Raw genomic sequence first — 25,135 nt, 5'->3', positions numbered from 1 at the left:
ATTTTTAAGAATTTTCATTTAAAATATAATTCAATCTGTAACAGAAACCACAATAATAAAAAGTTTCAAAGCTTGCAAAAATTGCAAAAAAAAATATAATCAAACTTCAAAAAATTGTCATCAAAATTTCCAAATTTTTTATCAGAATATTTAGAAAACTTTCAAACTTTAAAAAACATTCAACTGTAGTCTAAGAAAGTGCAAGTCAGAAGTCGTTAAAAATTACCGTTGATTTTTTATAATTTGTTTGTGAAGGGTGTTGTGGATTTTTTTTCATAAAAAATTTTGATCATGTGTTATATGGAAGAATATGCGCAACATTCTCTAAATTGTGATTTGATAACATAAATTTAATATTAAATATACAAAAGAAAAGAAGAAGCTTAAAAACTATAACGACCAATTTTTATTGAATTTAGCAATTAGCAATTATTAAATAATGTATGCTAGTATCTGGCATGGTAAAATTGTGCAAAATTAAAGGTAAAAATTTAAATTAGACATAAATAACAGCACATACTTTTTCTACAAACTTTAAAATGCTTGGGATTTTCGCAACACAAACTTTTTCGCATGCACTTACGAAAAAAAAAAATCGACGATTTCATGGATTTCAATTGCTCTACATAGATTACTTTGTATATACACTCCCATTCAATTGAATAGCCACAATGCTTTTTCGATTTTTTTCCAGGTTATTTTAGTTTTATTTAAAAAAAAAAATACAGAAAATTAGTAATCCACAAAACTATATTCTAAAAACTCTGAACAAAAAGTTTGAGTTTTTTTTTCAATTTTCTACAAAGTTTGAAACTTGCGTTTAGATGCATACATATGTATGTACACGGTACGTGGTTCGGTTCGAAGCCCGAAAAACGCGACGGTTCGGTTCAAAACCTGTTTGCAGCCCTAATAAAAACGAAACAAAAAACACTTTCTACTTAATGAAAGTTCAGAGAAGTGTCAGAAATTTATCACATTTCCAACAACTGATAACACAACTTCATTTTAAAGGGCTTAGTTATTTTAACAGTACCGATTATAATATTCCAGGTAAAGACTCCAGTAAGGGTGGATAGATATTGAAATGAAATGGAATAATAAAATGCCCACGATTGCCATTATGTATGGAATACAAATAACATCATTTTAATGCCCATCACGTCTTCCTATAGTGACACGCTTCTAAGTGTTTCAAATTTCAATCACGCCGCGGCTTAGATTCGATTGAATTTGAGCGATGACCTTGGCTATGTTGGCTTTGAAGGCAACGGTCGATTGCGGCTTATTGACATAGGCCTGTGACTTTAGGATATCTCACAAGAAAAAGTTTAGCTAAGTCAAATCACATGATCATGGTGGCCAATTCATGTCATGTCTGCTCCGAGATAAGCATGTCCTCAAATCGTTCAGACGCATAGTGGCGTCCGCTATGTGTGTGTCCATGGTGATTTGGTAGCTGGAAAATAAATTATAGTTTAGAAAGCCGGCGTTAACTGTATAGGTTTTCAGCGCTCAACTTCAAAGGCAACTATTAAATGTAAATAAACTCTCGCCTGTGAAAACGGTCTAAAGAAGTAAAATGTTTTGGCAATTTGCGCCCTCTGGCGGCGATGTTGTTTTCGTGGTGTATATGAGGTAATTTTCCACAATAGAAACAGCCTTTTTGAAGTAATTAACAGAGCGCTATTTTATCATTTTAACTCACGAGTTAACAGTATTTAAGGTTTAAGCTGGTTGGTTAAGTTGGTTTGCACAACTGAAGATTGGGAAAAAAAACCAGCATATTTGAAGTGAATATCTTTGGTGTTCGGGGCTATTAAATTTAACTAAGGGTCGAAAAGTGTTCACCTCTCAATAAACGGAAAGCCTTCAAAAGGCTCATAAATAGTCATATCACAACAAAATCTTGTGAGTGATGAGATGATATTTGCTTGGTATTGAAGTAGTATTGAAAAGCTGTGGACTTCTATGTAAAAGAGAGCCAACACACACAACACACCTATGAACAATTAATTACGCATTTGAATGGCAAATCAAATAGTTAAATTTACGTTTCGACGAGAAATATTTCCGTGTTTCAGATAAGAATTTTTCTGTTAACATATACTGCATACATATGCATGTATGTATGTACATAGATATTAAGCGTCGCCGTGAAAACATTTACATTAGAAGTAACAGCTACTAGATATTTATATGTATATGTGTGCACATTAGGGTGGTCCAAAAACAGTAAAGTCGGAATTGTAATGCCCCCACCCCCGATTAATATTGAAATAAAAAAATATTTAGAGGTCGCTCAAAGCGCTCAAAGTTTTCCATGTATTTTTATATGGGGGAAAAAACAACTTTTCGTAGAAAACTCTGGTTCTCTTCAGACTTTCAATAATAATACCCAATTGTTTATTTAACCATTTTTTAATACTAACGATTTCTTTTTGGTCCACACATTGCATTTTTTGGGGTTTTTATCGGTTTTTGGCGGACCTATAAATTACAGTTGCGATGAAAAAGTGGTTAAATAAACAATTGGGTATTATTATTGCGAATCTCCTGCAGATAAACAAAGTTTTCCGATAAAAATATATTGCTTCTTAAGAATTCTATACCATTTCTACGAAAAGTTGTTTTTTCCTCATATAAAATACATGGAAAACTTTGGGCGCATTGAGTGACCTCAAAATATTTTTTTATTTCAAAATAGAAAAATAGGGACATTTTTTTTTTCGGTATAGAACAATCCTAGGGGATGAGAGCATAAAACTTCCGACTTTACTTTTTCCACAAGCATTTTTGGACCACCCTAGTGTACATACATACATAAGTATGGTGTGGCCTTCAACAAATCAAATACTTTATACAAATGCGGTTTCGAATGTGGTAAAGTCCATAGTTGTATGTACATACTTACAGCTGCGAACTGCGCGTGGCTTTTGGTATGGGGCAACTGTTTTCTGGCAAGCATTGTGGTGCTTTCTTACTAACTGCAGCCCCAACTCTGTGTGGTAAGGCAGATCTTGATACACTCACCGCTGCTTATCGAATATTGTGGTAAATAAAAAGTATGCCTACAAACTAATAAATATGGTACGTGTGGAATAAAAATAATAATTACAAGAGGATTAAATAGCTATGAAAAAAAAAATATTACGCTTTTTTCTTATACCAATTTTTTCATATAAGCAACATCAGTTTTGACTAAATGTATGACTTGGAAGTGAGTACATAATGGTTCACTTTGTAAACTAAAGCGTGGCTGTATTAATATTTGTATACTAAGTATGTATACCTATAATAGGCAATGAATATGAAGCTTGCAATCACAGCGCAACCAGCCAGCGACTTTCACTTTTTTGAAACTGGAGTAGTGCAAAACAAACAATAAATTTTAAAATAATATTTTACATATAATTTTTTAGCGATCGGAGTTGCATTAAGCAATAGACACTTGTGTAGACTTACATATGTATGTATGTATGTATGTATATACTGCATGCATGCACAAGAAAGCCTACAAATGTAATGCGATATGAACGAGAAAAAAAAAACTTAAAATTTTAATTGTAATTTGAAGAAGTTAACAAATAAATAAAAGCCGGTTAACAACGCTCATCGTTATTATTTAATAGTTAAATAACGCAAGCGAGGTGAATTTCTGGGCAATAAATCGCTTAAAAACGGTGTTTGTAAACTTTGCAGAAATACTTAAGATATAAATGGACATACAGCAGTGTTCACGAAAATAGCAGCGCAACACCTATTGACAAATTTTGACAATTTTTAAAATTTAGATTTTAATTATTTTTTATAAAAATATGCTTAATGCTACCACAAAAGCCATACAAATCAAAGCTTCAAATTTTCTACAAAATTTTTATTTAAAGCAACTTTTTTAATTAGAACAGATACAGTGGTGGCGGAAATAATAGACTGGTCTTATTTTGACGGTCTCACGCATTTTTTCTAGTGTTTCTTTGGTATCGATACTTTTAAGGATCGGGTATTTTTGCAAGTACTTAGTACTTTCTTTAAATTATTTAATTAAATTACGTCGGTTGAATGTCTACCTGTACTGGGTATAAGTATTATACTTGAAAATTATTGAAACTTGAAATTGAGTATAATCATTCCTGAATACCGGTAAATGTAAATAGAACTCAATACTTTTAAGTATCTATTCTACACTTAATACTGAGTATTTTGAATCGATGCTGAGTACATGTATCAAAGCTATGATTGGAACCGAGTATTTTTGAGTACAAAGCATGATAAAAACATAGCAAGGTATAACCGTTCTCTCAATTTGTCGGCCATGATTTTTTTTTGAAGTTTGCCAACATTTTAAAATCATATAAAAATGAAAACAAAAAATTGAAATTGTTCGAAATTGTTGTTGCTTGAGATTGAAAATGAAAATGTGTGTGTGAGTTTGTGAGTAAATTTAAAAATTAAATTGTTTGGAAACGTCAAGAATTTTAAAAGTGACTCTCAGCGGTTCTACCTTACTATATTTTTATCATGGTACAAAGTACTTGTGTGTTCCTTCAAATTCTGAGTACATTAGAGTGTTTGTGTGTGTACTTTGGAGTACTTTGGTACTTTGCATTCTTTTGAGAATCGAGTTCTGAGTACTTTTCGTATCGTACTGCCCAACACTGATTTTTTCCATACAAAGTATGTTCGAAAATTTTTTTACATGGAAGGGAATGCCTAGCACCGTCAACAACAAAAAAATGCCAAAAATCAACGGTATTTTGTAGCCACTTGAAACTTGTACTTTCTTATACAAAAATTTAATTGGCTATAGACCTGCATACTCGACAAATTCTGATAAAAAAGTCAGAAATTTTGTTGAAAATTTGTCAAATTTTTATAGCCTTTGTACAAAGTTTAAAATGTGGATTCATATAAAATATTAAATAAACTACAGAAGTATATCCAAAATTGTGCAAAATAAGGCGAATCTATTATTTCTGCTACCAGTAAGTATACGTTAAGCATATCGTACCTTTAAGATATAGATATGGGTGCGATGTATAGCTAAAAAAACGTAATAATTTACAAACTGCGATTTTACAAAACGTTTGCCGACCTCTGAAATACAACCCATTTTAAATTGGTTTTTTGTTTTAAAAGAAGGTGTTAAAATCCGCATGATCTAAGCAAGAATAATAAACAATGTAAGTAATGTAAGCATATTAAAAAATGTCCATACAAAAAAACTTCGATTTTTAAGCACTTTCGAAACACGTCGCCGACCCATAAAAATGGTTTTATTTAAAAATCGTTTGTATATCAAATTAATCAGAAAATTAACTTTAAAAACCCGTTATAACAGTAATGCACGTTTCTTCAACATTACTTAAGCTAAGAAAATGTTATTGATGTTTTTGAACATCTACCAAAATGGGAATGTGCAGTAAAGTGCAAAAGCTACCATTTGAATTGCATAGTTGGGTCGGATCATGTTCTGTAAAACAAATAGTTTAAATACGCATTTGCAAAGTTAATATTTCTGTTTTGTAAACTTTAGTCTTAAAACTGGCACGCTGGTTCCTAGGGGTTTATCGCATTAAAAATAAATTTTTCCGAAGAAACATTTTCACTAGATGGGTATTCTACCAAAATCAACAATAAAATTTACATTTATGCAAAAACACAATTTTTGACACCAACAGCACTACATACCATTTTTTCTTAAAAAACGAGAGCTACAAATTTTTTCTTTCCACAACAAATTTACAACAAAAACACTTCAATTAATGCCGTAGTTAACTTTTCCAATTTCGAAAAGTGTAGTGCTAACTTGACACACGTATTTTTCTTTGATTCTAAATAAGTACATACTAGAGGGTTGCATGAATTCATTCAAAAGGGCTTGTGAATTATTCACATACAAAACGAATGGACGATTTTGGTTACCGAAATGAGTTTGAATGATTTGAATGTTTTTCATTCATTCATTCATTCACATTCTTCCATTTAAAGGTAGAAAATTTAAAACAAAATTTATATTGATAACTTACGAAATTCCAAACGCTGAGTGTTTTGAATGTGATGTAGAATATTCAAATCTACTTTACTCTATTTGGCTAGAAGTTTGAGTGAATTCATGCTGTCCTCTAATACATACATATTTACATACATAGTTTGAAGTTTTGGTGAATTTTTTTTTTTTTTTGAATTTTTACATTTTTTGTGAAAAGTTTTAAACTTTGATTTATATGCTTTTTGTTGTAGAATTGAAAATAGTTTCATAAAAGGTAATGAAAATTAACTAAATTCTCAAAATTTGTCAAAAAATTTTTCTTTCTTTTGTATAAACATATGTACATACAAATGAAAAATATGATAAAAAATTAAAGAAGTGACTTAACTTCTTTCATGTTTTAATAGATATGTATGTAAATCCTCGAACGCCCCCCAGTCTTAACAACCCAGCTATCATAATAAAAAACTTTATAACGCTTCTTAGCTGCTGGTCACTAAACATCGTGATTTAAATATAAAACATAACTTGATTTCGCCACTTAGCTGACACTGATACTTCCTCATCTTTTTGGTTGAAGTTTTTTTTTTTTTGCTGCATGACTGCAGATTTCCTTACAACAATTTTGTTAAGACAGCTAACTTTTGCAACCAAAACGCTTCGGACACCAACACACAGCAGCAACCCTTCACAAGTCAACGCTCTTGACAATGTCGCCCACCATAAAAAGCAAATGCAAACGAAAAATGCAACACAGAGTGTTTTGAGATACGAGGTTTTGCCAAAGTACACTCGATGTGTATGTATGTATGCATTATAAAAATATTTTAGCAAAGCTTATGGCTATTGCAAAAGCGCCCTCACACTTGCAGACTTTATTAAGTATGTATGTACGTAAGTACGTATTTCCTCCATAGATGTGTGAGCATTCTCACACGCGACACAGTTTGTTAATAATTCAAGACGCGTTTGCCACCTTAAAAATGGCTAGAAATAGTTGGTTGGTTGGTGTCTTAAAAAAATGTCCGCATTTGAGTTGTATGCTTACATACAAACATACATATGTATGTACGAGTATGTGCATAAGTCGTGTGCTAACAAATGAGCTGTTGCATCATTTGAAATTTCAAGTATTTGATTACCGCGCGGGAATTACCGCACAAAATAACAATGTTGACTAATAAAAATTCGATGCGCGAATTCTAGCTAACATATAACAAACATATCGACTGCTGAGTGGAAGATCGACCTAACTTGGCAGCCTATCTGAAAAAACTTTTCAAGAACGCCCTATTTCAGAATTTGATTGAAAAACGCCTTATCTCAGAATTTTGGTTGAAGAACGGCCTATCTCAGAATTCGGTTCAAAAACGTCCTAGCTCACTTTAAAATGTATGTATGCATTAGAATTAGAAGTCGACGAAACTTGTGAAAATTTTGAAAAATTAATTAAGCCTTTTCTAAAACATTCCTTTTGACACCCATATACTAATAATTGATTTACATAACTTGCAATTAATTTTTTAATAAAATGTGCCCTTTGCGTATTAAGTACATATGTACATATAAATATGAGCGCTTTTCTGCAGAATTCATCCCAACTATAATCTTAATCTCAATTGTGACCAACCACCCCCTCCATAACGTACTTTATTCTGTCGTTTTTTCGCTTGCAATTCGATCGCAACGAGCGTGTCGCTTTTGCGTTACATCGATGTTTATGTTTGCATTTACTGCCAACCGAACGCAAAGAAGTTTCACTTCAAAACTTTGCTTTTAAAAGCAATGTTAAATCAATTTTTACATCAATAAGTCCTTTACTGTAGAGTGAGAAATTCGATTTTCCCCCGCAATAGTACATCACAATCGTACATTTACAAGGCGAAAGGCAATTTTCACAAAGTAGTCCAATGACCTGAATTTTTAGTCAAAAATAAAAAAGCAACAGCGAAACAGCAACAACTATAAATAACCGCCAACCGTCAGTCTACACTTTTACTTTTTTGAGCCATCTGTCGTTTTCTTGCAGTCTAGCCACCCGATTTATTGTTGAATTGGCACAACAGGTTTACATACACATAACTAGTACAACTCACAGAGGCCGCACAAAAAAGATTTTGTTTTTTTTTTATATGGGGGAGACAACCAAAACCACTACAGTGACTCAAACAATTGGCCATGTGTTTGATTTTTTTTTAATATTCACAAAGTTTTTAAAGTTAATTTTTTATTTTTTTTTTTGTTTTTTTTTCTATAAAAATATTATCCACGCTTTAACCAAAACCATATAAAGTTCAAACATTATACAAAATTTAGGAAAACTTTATAAAGTTTCATCAAAATTTCAAACCTTTTAATCTGAATCTTTAGCGCCTGTTTTAAGTTTAAAAAGATTGAAATTTTATAAAAAAAAATTTGAATTTTCCTAAATTTTGTATAATGTTCGAAATTTTCAATTACAAAGCTTGGGCAATATTTTAATAAAAAAAAATTAACAAAAAAAAATTGGCTCGAAAAAAATTGAGTATTTTAAAAAAAATAACACGTGGTCACTTGTTTGAGTCATTACATGTATGTATGTGGAAACAGCTAGATATATGCCGAATTGTGTCGTAGGAACCGCGCAGACGAAAAGGTAATTTAAAACGCAGTGAAAGCGAGGGAAGAAGTAGGCGTAGGCGACGATCAAAGTAAAACGATCTGTGGCTGCTGTGACTCTACCTGCTACCTGTTGGCCTCACAAAATATGCAGCCGCCTATAGATTTATTTGCAAAGTGGAGGTATGTATGTAAACTAGCTGGGCATTTGGCAAGCAGAATGCTGTCATTAAATTAAACTTGTCTATATTTTTATTTTTTAAAATCTGTGCAGAAGTAGTCAGGCAATGGCGTAAGTTTTGAAAGCTTAGGGTAGGAAAAATTTTCTTTCGTATTTAATTTTAGATACTTATTTCTGAGAGAATTATGCAATTTTACAGCAAAGGAAATTTCAATGAAAGAAGCCCATGGCAACAAAGAGCACAATTTTCACATTTTCAATGTTTGTTTAGTTGAATAGTACGATCCACAAGTGGGTGGAGGTTTGTGTATAGAGAATTTTCGTGACGACGAAAGATGTGTGCGCTGCAATAGATATGTATATTTAGACATGGATGCATATGAATAAAAATACGCTATGTGTGCGCTTAAATAATTCACCCAAGCTGAGGATGACTTTTTACAAAAATTAATAAAAGTCTTTAAAATTTTTATATTATTTTCAAATTGTAGTCTCAATGCTGCGAGACTATGAAGTGAAATATGTACATTTTATTGATACTCAACCAGTTGCACATTCATTCGCTGAATCGAATGCAGAAAGCGTAAAAAATATGTATGTATATGGCGCCAAGCATAACGAAATAAATGTTCTTTGCGCTACTTGTAGAGCATTGGACGACTTTATGTTTTTCTTGCACTGTTTTTACTATAATTTTTTTTTATTTGATATTTGAATTTGTGTCAGTGCGTTTGTTAATTGCGGCACATGGCAGCAGCAGCAGCTAATTGTATAGGTATTATTAACATCGTCATTTCTGTGACCAAAAGGAGACCCCCCGAAGCATGGAGGTAATTAAAAAATGCTGCCACGCGATTGTTTTTACAGTCGCATAAAAGTGAAACTTGGTAAATTTTGAATGAAACGCGAAATTGCAGGTAGTAAATGTGGAAGTAAAAAAAGTGAAAATATGTATATACACAGACATAGTACGTAAGAATCTACACATGTATGTATGTACATATATGTATACAGTTTCGGACACAAGATTTTAGACCCCATTCAAACGTGGTAAACAACTGCAAAAATTCATCAAATTTTCATCCGAATTTCAAACTCAAAAGTGTTGAAAATTTTCTAAATATTCCGAATAAAAATTTGAAAATTTTGATGACAATTTTTTGAAGTATTTTTTTTGCAAGCTTTGAAACTTTTATTATTGTGGTTTCTGTTAGAGATTGAATTATATTTTAAATGAAAATTATTAAAAATAAAATAAAAAATAATAATAATTTGCAAACAATACTATTTTCAATTTCGTTGCTAATTAGTTGAACGCAGGTGTATGTTAATAATGGAAAGTTTAAAGTGGTTAAAAATTTACGTTGATTTTTTAAATTTTTCCCCCCGATAGTGTTGCGGTTTTCTTCCATACTTATAAAAATAAATTGTGTTTATTCGTTATAGGGAAGACATATGCCAAAAGAAAAAATTCTAAAAAATCAACGGTAATTGCTAGACACTTGAAACTTGTTCTAAAATATAAAGAGAGAAAAAAATTTGAAATTTCGATGAAAATTTGATGAATTTTTTCCTCAGTTTTCTATAAAGTTTTCAACTTGGGATTAGTGGCATTTGTGAGGAATTGAACTTAAAAATATTGAACTAATAAATAAACACTAGCGGTAAGCAATATTATTTTGAATTTGATGCAAAATGATACGTAATGATAATGGCAATGGTACTGGTAGTGGTAATGGCAATGCTAGGTGTAATGGTTATAGGAATAGTTGTAGGTGTGGTTATACATACAGTTGCGGACATAAAATCGGCTAGAAAATACAGTTTAATTTGTATTGTATGTTTCATTAGTTTTTTTTTCATTTATATTTTTTGGCTTTTATTTCATTTGTATTTTGTCTTTTATTTTGTTTGCGTTTTAAGTTTTTTTGTTTAGTTTTTTAACTTAATTTTCTTTAATTATTTAATATTACTCTTTTATTTTTATTTATTTTTTGTTTTTTTAATGTTTTTTTTATTTCCTTTTACAAGCTTTTTTTTTAACTTCACTTGTACGTCCTGGCATTTCGCGATCAATATTTCACTAAATTACCGATGAAGAAGAGACAAACTTAGATCGTAACCAGATGACAATGCGTTATGAAAGATGAATTAATTCGTTCGATGATTCATATTTTAAATGAATATTATTTATATGAAAAGGAATAACAACACAAAAAATGTTGCCGATAGGTCGCGCAAGTGTGGACATATTTGGTTAATATATAGAAAACTTGTTTTAAAAATATTTGTTCTTTACTTATGCATTACTTATTTATACTCATTATTTTGTTATTTAATTTTAAATTTTTAAATTTTTTGTTATTGTTATAAGATTTTTTATTTTTATTTATATTTTATTCCTTTTTATATTCAATTATTCGTTTTTTATTCAACTATTCCTTTTCCCTCTATTTTATTTTTTGATTTTTTTTAAATTTGTTTTTATATTTGTTCTTAATCGTTTATTATTTTTTATGTCAATTGAAAGCAACATTTCGATGAAAACTGAGAGAATTGTCTTGAGCTTCGAAACACTTTTTTGCCGAAAAAATATCATTTATATCTGTAATTTAAAAATCAGTAGCTCACTGCCCCTAGTATGTTAAGCCTACAATCTTTAACCTCGAAACATCCAAAATGTGAATAAAATTTGAATCCTTGTGCAATCATTACAAGTCTTCCATATTTGACAAAACATCTAAAAAATTATGATATATGCAGAAAAAATCAAGTAAATTATGAACTGGTGATCTGAACAGATGACAAGGTGAGTAAGCAGCAACTAGCGGCGCCATAACAGCTGAAATCAATGTCAAAACATAAATCATATTACGGAAACAAAAAATACGCAAACAAAATTGTAAGTAATTATGTAGAGGAAGTATTGTAATTGGAGCAACATACATACATTTTTAATAATAATTTTGTAAACTGTTTCGCATTTTAACATTAATAAACAGATTCGCTTATTGAAAAGTAAAAAACGCAAAATTACATTGAGCATAAAATTTTGGCTTCACAACGCTGCTAAATTTTTGATCTGCAGCAGAAACTATAATCACACAAGTTCAAAAATAGCAAAAAAAAAAACTGCAACTTCTTTTATTTGTACATACATATGTACGTACATACATAAGTGCGAGTATTTCAATAGTAAATTTTTTGTTTAACGTCGAAGTGTGCAATATTGGCGTAGCCGAATGCGATGACGATGTTTCTTGCTCACAATGGCGATTGTGACGCCGCCGACGGCCGATGACGACAGTGCAATAAGTGAATCGTGCAATCGCATCGCCGCGCATTGCCTGTCCTCAATAAACGTGTCTCATATTGCGAATTTTATATATGTACAACAGACATTGGCAACAGCAGGGTTGACAAAAATTAAAAATAAATTAACTATAAAATGCGACGAATTAAAGTAAGCCCACTTTCATACACATATGTACATACATATAACATGTACTGTATGTACATTAGACTGCGCCTTATCTTGCAGCTTTGACCTAAAAAGCAAGACTCCCATAGAAGTAATCGTATAACGAAAAGACGTGCCTCAAAGGCCCTAAAGTTCAGCATTTTCACGCAATTTTTTACAAAGTGATCAAAATTGCCTATAAAAGTCAGTGAGAAATGTAATATGTTTTAATGACACTTGATGTAGTTTTTTCCCGTGATGTCAAATATAGCAAAAATATTTTTAAACCTCCTCAACTTTTTAAAAAATTAAATTTTTTTTTGGTTTTGAGAAGTTAATTTTTAGCGCAGTAATTTAAGATCAAATTGGTTGGATGGAAAAAACACGAACTTTTGATGCAGTTTACTTCTATTTGACACGTAGATCATGGGAACATTCCGCCATCTTGGGTTTTTTTTTTGTTTGTTGCTATTTACAAGCTTATTTTGCATTTTTCGTAAAAAACGGTTGACTACAAATTTGTAGAGAATTCAATTTCTTACATTTTTTATACATAAGCTTTTTAAAAATCATTTTTTATTGTAAATAATTAGCAAAAAGTGCGAAAAAAATTTTACATTCAGGCAGGTTTTGCAATTCACTTCCGAGTGAATTTCAACCCCTGCTGATTTGAATTCAAAGCTTGTTTGATTGAAAGTCACGCATTTCGCAGCAAGCTCTCAACAATTTATGTTGAAAATACATAACATATTTAAATAGCCGATATCGTAGAGAATTTCATTCTCCATAACTTTTTGACAAACATTTTTTTTTTTGTGCTACGCTTATATCAAGACAGGGAACATGCTAAACAAAGCCTCTGTAAGGGAAGCGCCAAACGCCATAAAATTATATGTAAAAGAAACAAATACCTACATAGGTATACAATTTTATTACCCACTCGCAATCTGCAGCAATTTTGATATTTACGTGTTTATTTCATACGTCATCAGTGTGCACCAGCCCAAAAATATTTTTAGATGAAATTCGAAAGGCATTCACAAAATTTTGACATTGCACAGTGACATCACAAAAACTCGGAGAAGATATTAACATTAGACCGTACCACGTTATAATAAAAAAAAAATTCGTCGCACACCATTGAGTCTAAGGCAAGGAAAAATATTTTTTTTTTTAGATAGTTCCACTGGAATAATCAGAATACTTTCTTATGTTAGGGTGGTGCGGACTGAGCTCTGATGGGTAAGTACTAGAACGAGTTCAATAAAATTTGGAACTAATAAGTAAATTCTCTTCTCGAGCCGGCACATTTGTAGAAATGTCATACTTTAAGATCTGACTTTAAACGCTGCAAAAAACACGAAAAATGTAGAAAAGACACCACCACGTTCGGTTAAACAAAACAAAAAAATTGTGTTGTTCACACTTGCCTGGTTATCAGGTTATCTGATTAAGTATGCGGTTATATTTTTTATTCAGTTTGCAACAATAACATACCCCAGTACGGAAAGAAACTAGTTTAAGGGCCGTTTTCTCAAGTAACCTGTAACTTTAAAGATCACTTTATATTTAAAGGTTGCAATAAAACTTATGATTGCGTCTAAGGTAAAGCATTAAGCCTAGCTTTAGACATAGCTTTATTTTTAATCGAACCTTTAAATATAAAGTGAGCTTTAAGGTTACAGACCAGTACGGAAAGAAACTGCATAGTTTAAATAGCGCTGTTCAACCAGTTTTTTACCCACCAGAACTAGTTGAAGATCTGACTTTATTCCTTGGAACGAACTGTTGACTTTAACATGGCGATGTTCTAGGCATCAGTCAATTATCCGATTCTGCATGTGATTTCATCAACTAATTGAAAATGCATTTGACTTAAAGCACTTTAAAGTTAGTCGTTTGATTACGCGTTCGTTCAGCACTTCACAGATGCTTTTTCATAATTAAGAAAAACATAAATTAAAATTTTAAAATTAAATGCTCCACCTAAAGAGATTCGAACATGCGACATTCTTGGCCGCGACCAAGTGTAAGAAATATCTTTGCACGCTCAGCTACAGCCAGACATGTAAATGTGCTTTCAAATGTTCAGTTTGAATTGTGTGCAAGCAGAAAGCCGATTTTTTTGAAATTGCCTTGCAAATATACTTTCTGTGGTGCGGTCTAATGTGAATATGTATGTACTTATATACACATATAGCTGGACTATCTAAGCTATAAATTTCTAAAAATAAAGGTCGACAAGCAAGCGTCAGAAGCGTGCATATCGTGATGGCTGGGAGCTCTACATGGAAATTTTTGGATCCGGACAGTTCGGATCTTCGAATATTTGATTAACAAAATGAACGGATATAGACCGCATATATGGATTTCCAAATGAACGGATATTAACCGGTTATCCGAAAATAACAATAAATTCTTGTTTATTAATCTAGTATTCTATTATGTATTTTGCAACTTCGTTCAAACACTGTTTAGAATATCCGTATATCTGGATAGAAAAACAGAAGGGATATTAACCAGATTTTATCCGAACAAAAGAATATCGGAACGCTTAAAATAAAATGATATTCGAAATATATAATTGCCGCCGTTAATGTGGCACTTCTCTCGTTCAACGATGTATGCTGGTACAACAACAACAAGCGCGTGCAGTACTCATAAGTTAGCATGTGGGCACAAAATCAATCAACACCTTACAATTTATAGTACAAATTTGTTAATAAGTGAAAAGCCATTTTTTTACTTAAGCACAGATATATTCAGCATTTTTACGAGTACCTCTCACTGGCATCAAATACATACAAAATTATATTTATGTATATGTGTGTGTACATACATATGTATGTCCACTCGTTAATATTTGCGGCAATTACTTTAAACATTTTTTATTTTCCACCAAATTTGTAAGCAGCTGAAGCAGACAGCGTGGGATTGTCAATGGCTGGTGAATGAATCAAGCCACAAGTGGGTATTTCCCAAAATGAGTGAAAATCATAAAACCAAGCGTGGCGAGCAAGTAAGAAAAAGTTTTCGAATACATATTGTGAATCGATTTCGAAAGACTTTCTTTAATGTATGTATTTATCTTTTGGTATGAATGTTTGCATGTACGTTTGTGCATATGTATGTACACATATTGACCATCTACAAATATTAAGTTTTTTTATTTTTTATTTTTTATTTTTATTTTTTGTGAAAACTTTTACTTTCGCACTTTTCACCTAATGAAAGCATACTGCTGTTAACAGCTTGAAAATAAATATCGTTTAGTTCAACTGTGCACCATACCATACCCCGCAATGTAGTTTGGATTTTCCCAATAACGAACTAAATGATAATATATTAAATTTATTTTAACTAAAAATAAAGAAAATTAAAATTATACATTAAATCACTTATTCATATGTAAGTAAGTAAATGTTACCGTTTATCAACCCTAAATATACATACATCGCGCCTCGTCCAATCGATGACGCCAGTTTTCATTTTTAAATATATTTTCAATATATTTTACAATTAAAAACACACTAAAAAAAGGTCGGTTTTATTTTTTAAAAGGCTAACTTTCCACCTCACTGCCAGTGGAATAGCTTCAAATGCATCATGTGTACTTCCAGGGTTACCTAGTTTATTTCATTTAAAAAATTGTGGCAAAAAAATCGGATGAGATCTTTACGATTTCTTTAACATTTCTCTGCAATTTCGAATACTCTAAAAACATGGTTTGCAGGGTATGCACATAAAGTGATTCAAACAAATTACCACGTGTTGATTTTTTTTAAATATTCGTAATGTTTTTCGAGCTCATTTTTTTGTTACTTTTCTAGAAAAATACCATGCAAGCTTTACTTAACCAAAACCATATAAATCACAACACAAACTTTATACAAAATTACGGAAAATTCAACAAGTTTTCAGTCAAATTTCTGCTTAATTAATCTGAATCTTTAGAATATTTTTGGGTATGCAGTCTTATAGCCTACACAATTTTAGTCCATTGAAGTGCAAGTTTCAAATGGCCAAAAAATCCCGTTAATTTTTGAGAATTTTTTTTCGGTGACGGATTTTTGGAATATTTTTTTCATATAAGCACGAGTTGCTTATGAAATAAAATGCGGGAGACCGTTAGCAACAATTTCAAAAAATCAACGCCAGTTTTGATAAATTGCATATGTTATATAAAAAAAAAAAAACAATCCGAAAAAAAATCTCAAAAAACAACCCGATTTTTTAGCCAGTAGAAACTTGCACATACAACTGCATACCCAACAATTTTCTAAAGAATTGAATTAAAAAGTTTAAATTTTGATGAAAATTTGTTGAATTTTCCTTAAATTTTGTTTAAAGTTTAAATCTGTGTTTTATATGTTTTTGAGTAAAGCTTGGACGGTATTTTTAAAGAAAAATAACAAAAATTAAATTTTAAAAATTTAGCTCGAAGAACCTTACGAATATTTAAAAAAAATCAAAACGTGGTCAATTGTTTGAGTCACTGTATATTAAATTTTGAGTAATTGCTAAAAATAGCCGCTTTCTATCCAGCTTTACATCACCTCTGCTGAGCGATTTTACTTTGCTGGTAGTAATCATGTCAGTACATACAAACGTATGTACAACATACATACATATCTGCATATGCTGCAGAGTCAATACCCAGCTAAGAGCAAACTTCTCATATCCGGTTTTGAATGAGGGCCAGTTAAGAGTGTGCTAAATTGTTGCATGCAACCGGAATGATGAAGAATTGCAAGTAGTTGCAATTAAATGAAGAAGCAACAACACAGACTAGAAAAGAAATTTACAGAAGTCGAAAAATAATTTGAAAGCAACTTGAATGAATGTGCATGCATATTCGAATAAATGTATTTATCTACATATATAAATACATACATATACATATATGTAATTATGTACATACATACGTATATATATATTGGAAGAAAAAGTAACCTCGCGCTGATAAACAGAGATAAACAGCCAAATGCCATGCACCGAACATAAGGAGAGGTAGATAAGTAAGAGGGCATAACAACAGTAAGACCAGAAGTAAATAACCATACTGCGGCAACACGAAAGTCGATGAAACGTTCAATGAAGTTGCTAATGATGTTTTGTTGCTGCAACATAATTATCGAGATGGTGCTTCTTGCTCAAGGGAATTTAAAATGATCTTGCAGAAATGTTATACGAGCAACTACGAGCAATCGCAGAACGGAATGAGGAAAAGAGAGTTTTGCTAAAAAAAATATTTAACAACAAAACTAAAAAACACTAACTGCTCGGATGGAATGCGTGTGCGGTATGTTATAGGTAACATGACAGGGAAATGTATCATTACAGCGATATGTCAGCTTTGGAAGGCGAATTATGGGATGACTTGGACATATCGTCGATGTGTTTGCAAAAACCACCCATCGATCAATTGCAAAACCGCCTATCTCACGGCACTCAAATTTTACCGAAGAGCGAATATACGGGGTTTCCTTGAAGGCATTGCCTTGATAGGCGGTATTTTTTCTGTAACTAAAAGATTTTTTAGAACTTTTTGTTTATTGTTGCCGCCACAAAGCAACTGCACTGCCAAGTGCGGTTTCTATACCTTCATCATTACTACAGGGTGGGCCAAATAAGACATTCTCATAGTCGGCAAGAATTTATTGTTCATAGACTATAATAAATAAATAAATTACCAATGTTAAACACGTATAACTTCTCTATTTTTTAATATTATTGTTATTTTCTTTCTGCCACGCAAATTATTTTTTTTAGGTAATATTCTGTTGTCGGATGAAGCGCATTCCCAAGCAAATCTGTAGATTATGGGGCTTTGAAAATCCAAGGGCAACACACCAGCACCAGTTACACCCATCCAGATGCACTTTTTGGTGCGGTGTTATGGCCGAAATAGTTATTTCTTCGAGAATGAGGATGAAACGCCAGAAACAATTTCTGGGGCTTCTTACAGAACAACGATTGACAACTTTTTACGGCTAACGGCAGAGCAGCATCTTTATTTATGATTCCAGCAAGGTGGAGCGACTGCGCACACTGCTAGGCAAACTATGGACCTACTGCGTGAAATTGGCAGGTCTTATTTGCACCGCCCTATACTTATATGTGTAAAAATACCAGTAAATTTTTTATTTCTAACAAAACTAACGGTTTAAATAAGCCATAAGAGTATTTGACGCGATTTCGAAATTATATGAGAATCATTAGCACTGTTAAAAGGGCTTCGATGACTGATTTACTGTCCGTGCATATGATGAAATTTCCTTCGTTTTTAGAGGCGAAACATACAGCTTCTAGCAATTGTAAATGCCAAGCAGTACCTACGCGGGAGAAGCATCCACGAACAGCCGGTGTCATATCTGGAACCGTCTGTGAAAATAAGCTCCCAGGTCATTAAGAGTATAGAACTGGGCAAATACCCTTGCCGTAGAGTTTTTGCTTTAGTGGGCATGGGAGTAGATATAATATCCAATTCTTTGATGTAGCTTAATATGAGAAATAAAGCTGATTGCTTGCTTCATCGGTTTTTTTGTTGAAAACAAGATTCGACGCGAGAGAATAGTCTCATTTCAACAGTGAACAATCTTTGGGATGAGCATCCTTGTGTTGTGCTTTACCCCATGGTTATGGTTATTCTGACTGCTGCATGGTAAGTTGTTTCTAGCAATTTAAGATGCTTTTCGCCAAAGCAATTTTCAAAATTTTCACGTTACCATCAAAAACCTATTTACATCAAAATTGCAGATATAAGCCCTCGATATATTAATTTGGATTAAAAAACTTGCTTTTAATTACAACTACCTACCTTTGGTTTGTTCAGCCACTTTCGAAACGTATCCATTTTATGCCTTGCTTGGGGCCTTCGATGTAGACTTTCTGAAAGGCCGATACAGTTGTTGCAATGCTTCGGTCACCAGCAATATACTACTATAACACTTAGATACACTATCTATCTATACTTTGATTAAAACTTTTTTATTTTATTCCTCGTAATCTTGCCTTTCGTCAACAATTTTGTTAGTTTTACTTATATGCACATTTGCATGCTGGACTTTTTGTTATTGTGTAAAAAGGCGTCGTCCTTCGGCCAAGCGCAGCACAGATGTACGTTTTGCACTTGCACAGATGGCCAAAATGCAACAACAAAATATTATATGTATATATATTCGAAGGCTGCGAAGGAGCCTGTACAAAACGTTAAATACCGCCCGGAATGAAAGTCCACAAATATGTATACGAGAAATGCACACGTACGCAACGAGTTGTAGGCATGCACCCACACAGATTAGGGAACAAGAGCAAAACAAAGAAACACTACGAGTCAGCAATGACGCAATGGAGCGTAGATAGTAAAATGCAGAGATTTTTTTAAGCTCTGAAAATGTGTTACACTGAACACTTGCTCCACGGGCTACAGATAGTATCAATGGCGTTGCACTAAAGCTTTATAATCGCTTCAACTGCTCCAATGGCCTTTATTTAATTACGCGCTGCACTCCAGACGCCCAAAGCACACACTTTCGTTCGTTTTTCTTGCTACAACTTTACTTCTTCACTTGTCGTGAAGTTACCGCCCTAGCACACATAGCACTTCAAATAAATTTTACAATTGCATTTTTACGCCAAACAACTTTTTTGATAAATATTTGTAATTCTTTATCTGCATGGAAACTTTTGCAATATGCTTGCATGGAAATTTTCACGTCACTTTTTTTGCTTTGCTCACATCACACGAAAAATCATCACATGTTCGCAGTAGCCCCACGAGGTGATTTTTCCACTGGAATAGACAGGCGCGTTTGTAATTTTAAACTTAAATTGTTCGGTCAATTAAAATTAAAATAAAAAAGATAACTCCACAATTTACTTGTAAAAAAATGAATTGCACTCTGACTTATTAGTGGATCCACACTTGGCCACAACAAAATTACGATTGACGAAAAGTTGAAGATTGTCGCCATCATGCTTGAATTAAATATGATTGAGCAGCGGCGAGTGGACGTTTTTTTTAACGCCGTTATTTAAAAAGACTGATTTAAGCATACTTTGCATAGAAACTTTTCGCTTGCGTTCATCGTCAGCTATAGGATATAAATAAAATTATGTGAAATATTTTTCTTTTTTTAACAAATGCTGTAAAAAAGCTAATTTTTGATGAAATTATTGATACGAAATATTAATTTAACATATCAAATTACTCGATAGTTTTCAAACGATAGAGTATTCCAACGCAAATTTATACAAGGTGGTGTTGATGGCGAATTTAGATTTTCGCCGCTGTACTTTCTAATGTCAAAATCAAGGCGAATTTGTTTGTTGTAAACAAGGCGAATTCATTTTAGAACAAACACATCATTTTGACATTAAGACGTACCTCGGCGAAAATCTAAATTCGCAATCAACACCACCTTGTATAAATTCGCCTTGGTCAAAATGATGTGTTTACAACAAACACGTCATTTTGACATTAGGATGTACCGCGGCGAAAATCTAAATTCGCCAGTACACCACCTTGTATAAATTCGCTTTGATTTTGACATTCAGTAGTACCGCGGCGAAAACCTAAATTCGCCAGTAACACCACCCAGGCGAATTTATACAAGGTGGTGTTTCTGGAGAATTTAGATTTTCGCCCGCGGTACTTCTTAATGTCAAAATTACGAATTTGTTGTAAACAAGGCGGATTCATATCACAACAGACACCTTATTTTGACATTAAGAAGTACCGCGGCGAAATCAAATTCGCCAGTAGCACCACCTTGTATAAATTCGCCTTGATTTTGACATTCAGTAGTACCGCGGCGAAAACCTAAATTCGCCAGTAACACCACCCAGGCGAATTTATACAAGGTGGTGTTTCTGGAGAATTTAGATTTTCGCCGCGGTACTTCTTAATGTCACAATGACGTATTTGTTGTAAACAAGGCGAATTCATGTTACAACAAACACATCATTTTGACATTGAGAAGTACGGCGGTGAAAATCCAAATTCGCTATTAACACCACCTTGCATAAATTCGCCTTGAAGGTGGTGTTATCGGATCCGCTCAAGGCAGATTTATATAAGATGGTGTTAGTGGCGAACTTAGATTACAACAACGACAACCACATGTATTTTGAATTGCGGGTGTTATGTCAAATCTCAATTCGCCCCATAGTTTACATGTATTTTCTTTTTGCTTTTGATGGGTGTGCTGTCAAATTGGTAAAAGCAAAAACAAAATATATGTAAGGCGAAGAAATCAGCTGATTTTACAACACCACCTTGTATATATTCGCCTTGGAACCGCTGATTTCACGTCGAATTTGTACCTGCTGTCAAAATGATGTGTTTGTTGTAATGCTGCTTTGATCGAGGCGAATTAACACAAGGTGGTGTTGATGGCGAATTAAATTTTCGCCATTTAAATTTCATTTCATTTCTCCATGATGTAAGTCGAAAAAATCAGCTGATTTTACAACACCACCTTGTATAAATTCGCCTTGCACACACTCTTACAGATTTTGACAGTTTATGCCGCCACATGCAAATTTTTGTTTTTGTACTCCTTATAATAATTCGCCTTGGAAATATTACTATTTTTCAAGTGTCATTGTGGCACTATGTGTCAAATTTAAAATTAAATACCATTAGAAGCAAGGCGAATTTATATAAGGTGGTGTTACTAGCTCAGCTGATTTTGTGTGTGTTTCGCCGCACGGCTTCTGATATCAAATTGAAAAATTTTGTTTGAATTTCTACACACTCTTACAGATTTTGACAGCTTATGCCGCCAAAGCAAAAACAAAATACATGTAAATTTTTGTTTTTGTACTCCTGCTATCACCTTATATTAATTCGCCTTGATTAGAAGTAAAATAGAGCCAAAAAAATGGATGGTTCGAGCGCAGTTGACAGCCCTTTTTGATGCAGAAATGTTGCAGAGCATCTAATCTATATTCAACATTCGGTGTTGAATTTTCTACATATATTTATTGAATTTCATTTGCATACTTCTACATTTCGTTTGATACCGTAAAGGATTTTCTGCTAAGAAATACTCGCGACATAGTAGCAACAATATTTAATGTTCAGCATGTACCCTGTCCTTGTTGTCTCTTTGTTCCTCAGCATCATGTGGCCAGAATGTTGGACGATTAATGGGATCCAAAGCCTGATCAGGGAATGAATCACGGTAGTCTTCCATGGTCATTTGATCATATGGCAGCAGTGATTTCAAGTGGTCAATACTCTTCTGATAGTCAGCAATGCGGGTTTCAGAGCTCTTTTTGAAGTTATCAATTTCACTCTTGGTTTCCTTGATTTGAGCTTCCACTTGTGGGGTTACAGTATCAGCTGGGTATGGCACTTTCAATGCATCGTATTGTTTTTGGAAGGAATCAACCATACCAGCAATGGGAATCAATTGCTTGTAGTGTGCCCAATTGATCTGTGGTGGGTTTTCAGGGTTGGCCAAAACACTGCGCAAGTAAGCGTCAGATTTGGTTTTAAAAGCAGCAAAGTTGGCCTTTTGATTGGCAGGAACACGCTCAGCCAGAGAGGCCCAGTTAATAGAACTCTGTGCAATACGACGTGAAGCCATTTCAACAGCAGCAAAGGATGATTTTCAGAATAGAATCTGCAAATAAAACGAAGTTACGTCAGTGGGTTAAAGACAAAACTCGTTTTGCTTATGAAAATTAAAAACACTGTGCTATTTCCGGCAGAACGTGGGTTATAGATCCTTCATTAAATATATCAACTTCGTGGCTGGATACCGAATTATGTAATCCAGAGCATACACAGTGTTAGGTGAAAAACAATTTAGTTTGGTTTAGAATTAATATTTTTCAGAACACTCAAGTTGTAATAAGAGTGAAAGCGCGTAAATAATGTATTTTACCTTTTTTACCCTGAAAATTGCAAATTTATAAAATAAGTTTTCACAGATTTTTCGCACTCACCGAATTGACAGCTCGATCAAATGACAACGAATGCCAAATGTCAACATCAGCGAATGAAAAAAACAACGAACACAAATGTCAATGGTTCCAGTGTTGTAAACACTATTTATTAAGACATTTTGGACGCTTTGCAAAAATAAATACGTATATCATTAGGGGTATTCTCCAAATCTTGCAAAGCCATTGCACGTAGCACGGATTGCATGGATTGCATAACTTGCAAACACACAACAACAAAATACATGGGAAACGACATTTCCTATCGCTGCAAAATATGCAACGTCGAAACCCATGTATATATTTTGCAAAATAGCATAGCAAGATATATGCGACCCTGTGCTAGTTGTTTTGTTGTTGGAATTGCTACATATTTCTCTCATTCCTCTCATCTCGCTCACTTCATTTTTTTCTGCTGTCTCTTGTTATTGTATTTGATACATAATTTCGCTGCTTGCTACCCATGCATTCTACCACTTTGCAATGGGGTGCTCTCGTACTCTTCGAAATTTGGGATAGTATTTTTGCATTTCGTGCAATACGTGCATCGTGCAATACTTCGAGAATACCCCTATTATATCAACCTTCAAGTAAACGTAGTATTCTACATATAAACAGTTTCAATCATTTCCTAATTAAATAACTTCCACCTTTTTGCTACATATTGGAGCCGTTTTATTTTATAAACTACCATCACTAGTTCGTTGGTTTTGCACTGTCAAATTGGGCGAGTAACAATCAGCTGTTTATCGAACGATAGGCCAACATTTCCAAATTAATTTTTTTTAAGATTATTCATATTGCAATCAGATTAGATAATAAATAAAATGCTTCTAAAGCAAATACTTATACCCGGTCAATATCAGGTGCGACATATTTCATCTGCGACAGCAGCTGTAACACGTTTACATCGCTCGGTATATCGCCGCATGTACCCTACGGTGGTGGTGCAGCCTGATGGTTCCACAATCAACATACGTTATCAGGAGCCAAGGAAAATCATTAAGGTCAGAATTCACAAGAAAAACAAACTTTATACTATTCCGTTTTTGAATCAAAATCAATTTAGTAATTATTTCAATTATCATGCAGTTGCCACTGGATCTAAGCACATTGAGTGAGGCAGAGCGCAAAGCACGCTTGGAAGCACGAAAACCGCGTAAAAAAGTAAAGATTCAAGATGAAGTTGAGGACACATTCAATGCGAAAAAATACATGAAATATATTAAGAAAAAATAAAGTTCATAGGCCAAGTAGGACATCTAAAACATAATTTTATGAAAAATTGAGAAAACTATTGTGAATAGTTTTAGTGAAGTACACTTCAGCGGAACTTGTCCAAAATCCTTAAAAAAAGTCGACAGGGGTATCAATCGACGAATTTTAATAATAAGCTTGTTCCAGGTACTTCCCGATTTGCAGGAATTTGAACGATTTTACAAAAAGCCGTAAGACACTTTGCGACCAAGTCCTTTCTACATTGGTAAACTTATCGCAGTACCAGTTACAAATATAACGTCGCGTTCCTGCGTGATCTTATATGTTTGGTTCATGGGGATTTCCAAAAAAGATTGCAGGAGCAGTTAAGGTGCGGTTAAAGGTGGCAATGCAAGCAATTTTTCTACGCATTTCACTGGCAAAATACGAAATCGAAAGTCTACTTTCCCGTGTAAACAGTCAGTTTTGGAGAAATCACTTTCGGCAATAAAAGTTGCAAGGTGTAAGTAGCTGTTAGACGTGGCAAGTGCAAGTCATTTTCAAAAGTCTGTCAAACTCAATAATTTTCAAAGGAGATTGCAGGAGCAGTGTAAAATGACTTTCGAAAGCACTTCTTATTTTTGAAATTCAAACTTTCCGAAACTTCTTTTCGTTGTTGTTGTTGTTGTAGCAGCATACAAATTCCTCAAAGGCTTTTTGGGGAGTGTTGCTGGAGTGACAGATATAAATC

The 25,135-nt window shown here is 33.2% G+C and overlaps 3 protein-coding genes across 5 annotated transcripts in view; 1 reads left to right on the top strand and 2 right to left on the bottom strand.

The window, feature by feature from the left end:
* The window catches only part of LOC118736957 (lateral signaling target protein 2 homolog), a 67,173-nt gene extending 47,006 nt beyond the window's left edge, over nt 1-20,167 (bottom strand). Inside the window, exons 1-2 of one of the 2 annotated variants that reach the window (XM_036467134.1) lie at nt 20,114-20,164; nt 19,052-19,930 (exon numbers count right to left, since the gene is read on the bottom strand). In XM_036467134.1, the coding sequence (XP_036323027.1) occupies nt 19,052-19,087 (36 nt within the window). In that variant the 5' untranslated portion in view covers nt 19,088-19,930; nt 20,114-20,164. Of the gene's footprint in view, nt 1-19,051 lie in introns of both variants that reach the window. The other variant, XM_036467135.1, reaches the window with a different exon arrangement.
* A 2,009-nt stretch (nt 20,168-22,176) lies between these two features.
* On the bottom strand, nt 22,177-23,255 carry LOC118736956 (ATP synthase subunit d, mitochondrial). Of its 2 annotated transcripts, XM_036467133.1 has the most exons (3): nt 23,191-23,228; nt 23,130-23,139; nt 22,177-22,865 (listed from the first exon to the last, which is right to left on the bottom strand). In XM_036467133.1, the coding sequence occupies exon 3, from the start codon at nt 22,827-22,829 to the stop codon at nt 22,311-22,313; it is 519 nt and encodes a 172-aa protein (XP_036323026.1). In that variant the 5' UTR covers nt 22,830-22,865; nt 23,130-23,139; nt 23,191-23,228; the 3' UTR covers nt 22,177-22,310. The 2 variants fall into 2 exon arrangements, with proteins under 2 accessions (XP_036323026.1, XP_036323025.1); XM_036467132.1 differs by lacking the exon at nt 23,130-23,139 and having other exon boundaries at nt 23,191-23,255.
* A 634-nt stretch (nt 23,256-23,889) lies between these two features.
* Nucleotides 23,890-24,460, top strand: LOC118738386 (39S ribosomal protein L55, mitochondrial). The gene is made up of 2 exons (XM_036469309.1): nt 23,890-24,194; nt 24,280-24,460. Exons 1-2 carry the CDS (start codon nt 24,015-24,017, stop codon nt 24,424-24,426), a joined length of 327 nt encoding a protein of 108 aa, XP_036325202.1. The 5' UTR covers nt 23,890-24,014; the 3' UTR covers nt 24,427-24,460.
* Nucleotides 24,461-25,135: the final 675 nt, after the last annotated feature.

Source organism: Rhagoletis pomonella, unplaced genomic scaffold (assembly GCF_013731165.1).
Source record: "Rhagoletis pomonella isolate Grant_MI unplaced genomic scaffold, Rhpom_1.0 Rhpom_scaffold_00004, whole genome shotgun sequence".
NCBI lineage: Eukaryota > Metazoa > Arthropoda > Insecta > Diptera > Tephritidae > Rhagoletis > Rhagoletis pomonella.
The sequence above is the reverse complement of the archived record's forward strand: the minus strand, read 5'-3'. Positions and strand labels throughout refer to the sequence as shown.